Source organism: Arachis ipaensis, chromosome B4 (assembly GCF_059453495.1).
Source record: "Arachis ipaensis isolate K30076 ecotype BB chromosome B4, ASM5945349v1, whole genome shotgun sequence".
Lineage (NCBI taxonomy): Eukaryota > Viridiplantae > Streptophyta > Magnoliopsida > Fabales > Fabaceae > Arachis > Arachis ipaensis.
Genome location: NC_142439.1, coordinates 105,964,726 through 105,972,571, shown reverse-complemented (window position 1 = coordinate 105,972,571; position 7,846 = coordinate 105,964,726). Strand labels below are relative to the sequence as shown.

Below are 7,846 nucleotides of genomic sequence, written 5' to 3'. Positions count from 1 at the left end.
TCGAATTATGAGGAAGTAACGTGGCCAAGTAATTCGAATCAATATGTAATGATTTAATCAAGCCTAGTTCGAATTGATTCAATTCGAATTACTACCAGCACCTGAATAAAGAGTTTGAATCTACTTGATTCGAATTAGCAAAGGTTGCTAAGTAAACATAATTCGAATTGATATGATTCGAATTATGTATATATAGTGCGAATGAAGTTGATTCGAATTACTATGAAGGAGAGCTCTATATATATGATGTGTACGTGAGTTGCTCACAATAGAGGGGTCAGATGGCTAGTGAGGATAGTTTTCTAGTATTGGTTCACCACAGAGGATCGATTAAGAGAAAAATTCGATCCGGTGTGAAGTTCACCGATAAAGATCCTCTCTGTATTATCGTGAGGCCTAGCACGAGCTATGATGACCTTGTTAGCTCTGTACTGCTAAAGCTTGGTCTGGATGGTCTGAAAAGGGTTAAGAAGTTTTTCTATCGCATTCCAACGACGGTGCTCCAAGATACCGTGAAGTATGACTGTTTCAAGATCGGGAGTGATGAGGACCTGCAGGTCATGTATCACTGTCGCCGGCAGTTTCCCGAGGTCAGGACACCAGAGCTGTTGGCAAAGTTGGTTGATGTGGTATCCAGCTCGGGGGGTTCGAATCGGAATACTCACACTTTAGCCACGGTGGCCGGTTCTAGTTCGAGACCTGCCGTTGCTTCTTCGTCTGTCCCTGCGTACGAGCCACTGACCCAGCTTGTTGCCTCCCCTTCGTTCGCTGTTGACCTTAGGGGCAATGTCGGCGACGAGGTTGGTACAGGGGAACATCTTCCGACCTCATTACATTGTGCTACAACGGCGGGTGTTGGAGACAGATTGTGTGATGATCCAGATAAAGAATGATGTTGAGCCGGATCTGATTGCCGATGACAGTGGTGACGACCTCGGAGCGAGTGACCCGAGAGGGGCCGCAGGTGGATCTAGTTCTGGCACACAACAGTACCCACCCCATTTTTCATCATTGGACCTGGATGCCATGAGGCAGGATGGGCTTCCTGGGCAACAAGCTGGATTTGGCGCTAGAGATGCAGACGGGTCTGCTAGTATGACAGAGTTCCAGGTTGGTCAGCAGTTCCAGGATAAAAATGAGGCCCTATTGAGTGTGAAGACTTACAGCATCCACCGAGGGGTACAGTACAAGGTAATTGAGTCTGACTATCGCCGGTATGTGGGAAAGTGTTCTGAGTTTGGGAATGGGTGCACATGGTTGATTCGGTTGAGTCTCCAGCAGCGCAAGGGCATCTGGGAAGTGAAACGGTACAACGGACCGCATACGTGTCTCGCCACCTCTATCTCCAGCGACCATAGGAGATTGAATTATCATGTCATATCGACATTCATTATGCCAATGGTGAGGGCTGATGCATCCGTCAACATCAAGGTGCTCCAAAATGCCACGGCTGCCCACTTTGGATTCAGGCCGACGTACAAGAGGGTCTGGATGGCGAAGCAGAAGGCTGTTGCTGTCATATATGGTGACTGGGATGAGTCGTACAACAAGCTCCCTAGGTGGGTGTTAGGAGTCCAGTTGACCATGCCTGGTTCAGTTGCAGTCCTTCGGACATGCCCTGTTCGAGTTGGGGGACAGCTCGATGAGTCTCAAGCTTATTTTCACAGGCTGTTTTGGACGTTCCCACCTTGTATTGAGTTATTCCATCATTGTAAGCCGTTGGTGAGTATTGACGGCACACATCTATATGTCAAGTATGGTGGAACGTTGCTTGTCGCAATTGCACAGGACGGGAACTCCAACATACTGCCCATGGCATTTGCACTTGTCGAGGGTGAGAATGCTGAGTCGTGGTCCTTCTTTCTCTCTCACCTCTGTCAGCACGTGACACCGCAGCCGGGTATTCTAGTCATTTCGGACAGGCATAACGGCATCAAGGCCGCCCTTGAGTCTCCTGATGGGGGATGGCTAACTCCGGCTGCATACCGTGCATTCTGCATTCGACACGTAGTAGCTAATTTCGCCCTCACCTTCAAGGGCAAAGATGCTCGTAGGCTTCTTGTGAACGCCGCATATGTGAAGACCGAAGTGGAGTTCGATTACTGGTTTGACATTCTGTGCTCTGAGAACCCGGCGATGTGTGACTGGGCAAACAGGATTGAGTATTCGTTGTGGACACAGTATTCTGACGAGGGGCGCAGATTCAGGCACATGACGACCAATATCTCTGAGTATGTGAATTTAATCCTGAAGGGTGTCAGGAACCTCCCTGTGTGCTCGCTGGTGAAGGCCACATATGGCAGGTTGGCTGAACTATTCATCCGCAAGGGGAGGGAGGCACAGGCGCAGCTGGGTACCGGACAACAATTCAGTCAATACCTGGTAAAGTGTATCGAGGCAAATTTAAAAACGTCTAGGTGCTTCACGGTGACTGTATACGACAGAGATAACTCGGAGTACACCGTGGCAGAGACGACTCCAACTGGTTTCTTCTCACTGGGGAGCTACAGGGTCTCACTGGGTTCTCAGACTTATGATTGTGGATACTTCCAGGCATTTTATTTCCCATGTCTGCACGCATTGGCATGCTGTGCCTACTCACGTCTTACTTGGCAGTCATACGTCCACCCGGTGTATCGTCTTAGTTCTGTTTTCAGTGTATATCAGATGGGATTCACTCCTCCCATTCCGGAGGGATTCTGGCCACCTTTTGACGGGCCGACTGTTATACCGGACCCGACTCTGAGGCGTGCGAGGGAGAGTCATCTGCGCTCCACCCGAATACGGACCAATATGGATGAGGCAGATCTGAACCGGCCCAAGAGATGTGGCCTCTATAGGCAACCCGGACACACTCGGAGGAGTTGTCCACAGGCCGGAGGACCCAACCAAGCAGGGTGAAATAAATGGTTATGTCTGGTTTTATGTTCTGCTGCATTATTAGGTATATGTTCTGCTGCATTATTAGTTCGATGTTCTGTACCCTTTTTTTTTTTTGAAAAAACGATGTAATAGGTTAGCTAACTAGTCGGTTTTCAGTGCAGAAAAATCCGTCTCGTAGAAGATATGTAAGTCAAATGTGTTACTAATATTGGAAATAAGTTACATAAAGAGAATACACTATTTATCACCGTCCATGAGACACAATAACGCAAAATCAAAAGTCACTGCCGCATGATCTGATGAACTAACGATATAAAATAAAACACTAATAACAAAAATATATAACATCTCAACAACAAAGATAACAAAATAAAATACAACATTGATGGCGGATGTATGTAACATACAACAAAGATAACAACATAAAATTCAACTCGGATGACGGGGATATATAACATACAACAAAGATCACGATTTATCACATAACACATGGCACAAATCATCTAAATAGGTGCAACCCCATCCCACAACGAGGTGGGACCCGTGTCCTATGACCTCTCCGGATAAGGGGCTCCTCATCCTCGATCTCGTCCTCCTCGTCCACGGGGGGTGGTTGTGCAGGCACCCTAGACTGGACATGTAGTGGTCGGGAGGAGGATGGTCCGGCGACTGAATGTGACGGAGCAATACGTGCTGATGCTGGGGTCCCACCCAAGGCGAAAGGCTGAAAAGGGCCCACCGAGGGAGGCTCATTCAGATCGACATCTAGCGCTCCCTGTGTCCCCGTCGTCTGGCCCCGTCGACGGGCTACCTCATCCTCCTGCAACATGGTGGTGATCTCATCCAGGAAATGTGATCCACCGAAATCCGCGTCAATCCCATCACCGGCAAGAAACTCTGAAAACGTCAAACCCGGAATCACCCATGGCGTATTCTCCTGAGGTGTCTGGTCGTCAGCGGGAACACCAACGAAGTAATCTCCGAGCATCCCCTCTCCAAGCCCAGTGTCAGCATGGGTCGATGGATCTCCCATATCGGATCCATACCACTCTCCACCTTGTCCGCCATGAGGGGGCCTAACATCCCCCCTGGAGCTCCTCCTCCAGCTGCATGATCACCACGATCAAGGCTATCCTACCTAGGAGCAGCCCCTCTCCTCCTGCCTCGACCCCCTCGTCGTCGACCACCGTCCCTACCGGCCTCATCGCCCTCCTCCATAGCCTGGTCCAGCCATCTCCAATCACGCTGGCTACGACGTGTCCCGACTCGAGCTCTCCTCTCAACCCGGCGCCTGTCAGGAACGTCGTCAACTCGGTCCATATCTGGAACTCGGCCGGCACCCCTCTGCGTCCCCTCAACCGGAATAGGAATACCCCTCGGATCCCCCAAGTACAACTCACGTGACAAGAACCTCTTTCCATGCTGATGCCACCATGCCAAGAACTCATGTGAGGGTCCCGGGTCATCAACAACATCGAACCGTAACACGTGATCTGCACGTGTCTCCCAGTGAAGATGCCAATGTTGTAAATGGGACGGTAACCAACGGTCACCACCTCTCTCGTCCATCGACATCAAGAAGTCGATGTTCAGGGCGGGATGTGGGGGAGGCTGTACGCCGCTGAACTGCGGTAAAACTCTATCAACCTGATGCCACTCAACCACCGCAAAATATATCAGGGAGGTCACACACCACCATAACATCATATGCCGAGGCTCCAACACCTCCGGATGGACAACCTGGAGGACGTCGGGTGTGCTGTAGGGCATCCATATGAACTGAAAGAAGCAAATCAAATCCATTTGACAAATTTGTTAAACCATATAAAGCGAAAGAAGTCGATACTACACATATGAGCTTAGTTTACTTACATCCCGAGCCTGTAACAAGTCGATCCTCAGCCGAGCCATCTGCACCCGAGGTCCCTTCTTGCTAATCCCAAGATTGTATCCTGACCACCTGAATGGGAAATTAAACATAGTTTTGCATTCATGAATGATTGTAAAAGGTATAAATTTGCATGCGGAATTGAAAAAACATAAAATAAGGATACATAGTACAGTAAGATAGTGGTACCTCGAGGCAAGGGGCCAGCTAAACGCATCATACCCAGCCGGCCTAAAACCAGGAAACCGCCAGAAGATCCAAGACTGAAGTAACTGTAACGGCCCAGCTAACTTCACGACATGTCGGTTGGCCACTCGGCACATGCACCGATACAACCATGCTAGTGCCGCCGACCCCCAGCTATAGCCACCCATCTCCTCAAGCCGAGCCACAAACGGTAACCATCTGATGTGTATACGATTGCCAGACTTGTCGGCAAACAGCTGGGTGCCCAACAACATCATGATGTACGCACGGGCAAAGCGCCTGACCGTCTCCTCATCTGCCCCCTCGGGGCACTCTCCAAAGGTCTCCCGGAACCAGGTGCAGTTCACTACAAACTTCTGTATCTGGTTCGCGGGAGGTAACACACCGGGCAACTCATGGAACCACTGCCAAGCTTGCCTGCCACCCTCTATGTATACGTGGAAGTCTGTCAGGCAACCACTGACGTAACGTCCATCTACCGGCAAGCCCAACTGATACGCGACGTCCTGAAATGTGATGGTGCACTCTCCGAACAGCATGTGGAACGTGTGCGTCTCCGGATGCTACCGCTCCACGAAGGCACTCACAAGGGGCTCGTCTAGTGATAGCACGGAAACTTGTCTCTCAACAATTTTCCTTTGACAAGTATACCGAATTGTCGTCAAGTAAAAACTCACAATAGATTGAGGTCGAATCCCACAGGGATTGATTGGTCAATCAACTTTAATTAGAGGAATGTTCTAGTTGAGCGAAGCAGAATTTGATTTGAGAATTGCAGAAAATTAAATAGCGGAAAAGTAAATAGCAGAAAATGTAAATTGCTGGAAATAAAGAGCTGAATGTAAATGGCAGAAAGTAAATTGCAGAATCTTAAATGGGAATGGGGAAGATGCTCATAAAAGTAAATTGCAGAAATTAAAGAGAATGGGTAAGATCAGAAGTGGGCCTCGGAAGTGGATTTATGCATCAATTACTTACTTCTGTAAACCCTAGTAACTAGTTTAGTATAAATAGGACTTTTTACTATTGAGTTTTCATCTTTAGTTTCATCTTCAGATCATCTTTGGATTATCTTTTGATCTATTGATCACGTTTGGGGGCTGGCCATTCGGCCATGCCTGAACCTTCATTACTTATGTATTTACAATGGTAGAGTTTCTGCACTCCATAGATTAAGGTGTGGAGCTCTGCTGTTCCTCATGATTTAATGCAAAGTACTACTGTTTTTCTATTCAATTCAACTTATTCCGCTTCTAAGATATCCATTCGCACCCAAGAACATGATGAATGTGATGATTATGTGACGCTCATCATCATTCTCACTTATGAACGCGTGCCTGACAAACACTTCCGTTCTACATGCAAACAAGCTAGAATGAGTATCTCTTAGATATCTAATACAGGGGACCGAGTCCGAGATATTAGAATCTTCATGGTATAAGTTAGAACCCATGGATGGTCATTCCTGAGATCCGGAAAGTCTAAACCTTGTCTGTGATATTCCGAGTAGGATCTAGGAAGGGATGGCTGTGACGAACTTTAAACTCGCGAGTGCTGGGCGTAGTGACAGACGCAAAAGGAGGGTGAATCCGATTCCAGTATGATCGAGAACCTCCAGATGATTAGTCGTGCCGTGACAGAGCATTTGGACCTTTTTCACAGAGAGGATGGGATGTAGCCATTGACAACAGTGATGCCCTATATAAAGCTTGCCATGGAAAGGAGTAGGACTGGTTGGATGAAGACAGCAGGAAAGCAGAGGTTCAGAGGAACGAAAGCATCTCTATACGCTTATCTAAAATTCTCACCAATGAATTACATAAGTATTTCTATCTTTATTTTCTGTTTATTTATTATTATTATTCGAAAACTCCATAACCATTTGATATCCGCCTGACTGAGATTTACAAGATGACCATAGTTTGCTTCATACCGACAATCTTCGTGGGATCGACCCTTACTCACGTAAGGTTTTATTACTTGGACGACCCAGTGCACTTGCTGGTTAGTTGTATCGAAGTTGTGACAAATTATGAATTAAGATTAGAGCACCAAGTTTTTGGAGCCATTACCAGGGATCACAATTTCGTGTACCACAGAGAAAGTAAAATATTACAGAGAATAGTTCTCAAAATTCCTCACTCCCCCAAGCTACTTTCTAATTCAAAACTACCCCTATATATATTACTCTTCTGATCTTCTAGTTGATTCTTCAAGTCTTGGATATGGGCCTTTGGATCTTGAGTTTGAAGCAGTTATCTTCCGCAGTGGGCTTAGCTTTACTTGCAGAGAGAAAGTGTGAAGTAGGCAGGGTCTTTAGCTCAGGACGTTAGTGTCGTTAACGTTAAGTGAGAGTGTGGGTTCGAGAACGTTAGTGACAATCACCTTTTTCACTAACGTTCCTCACCCAGGGATGATCCACGTTAACTTCAACGTTAGTGGCATCAACGTGACCACTAACGTTGCCTCTTGATCCTTCGCACACGTTATTGGGACTCACCTTTTCCAATAACGTTGAGAGTCCTCCCTCCCCCTACGTTAGAGTTCACGTTAACTTAGTTAACGTGGCTCTTAACGTAGGCTTGCCAATTCTTCGAGAACGTTAGTGACACTTACCTTTGTCACTAACGTTCCAAGGTGCCCCTACTTCCCACGTTAGAGTCCACATTAAGTAAGTTAACGTGGCTTCTAACGTGGTAATGATAGCCATCTCCAACGTTAGTGAGAAAGGAGAATGTCACTAACGTTGGCTCATCATCCTATCCTCAACATTAGCTTCCACGTTAACTAAGTTAACGTGGGAGTTAACGTGGCTCATTGTGGCTCATTCCAACGTTAGTGGCAAAGGTAAGTGTCACTAACGTTAGC

General features: G+C 47.3%; 1 protein-coding gene across 1 annotated transcript; it reads left to right on the top strand.

Annotated features, from left to right (window-relative positions):
* The first annotated feature begins 786 nt into the window (after positions 1 to 786).
* Positions 787 to 2,901, top strand: LOC107636719 (uncharacterized). The gene is made up of 2 exons (XM_016340213.1): positions 787 to 1,110; positions 1,279 to 2,901. The coding sequence occupies exons 1-2, from the start codon at positions 787 to 789 to the stop codon at positions 2,899 to 2,901; spliced, it is 1,947 nt and encodes a 648-aa protein (XP_016195699.1).
* The last annotated feature ends 4,945 nt before the right edge of the window (positions 2,902 to 7,846 follow it).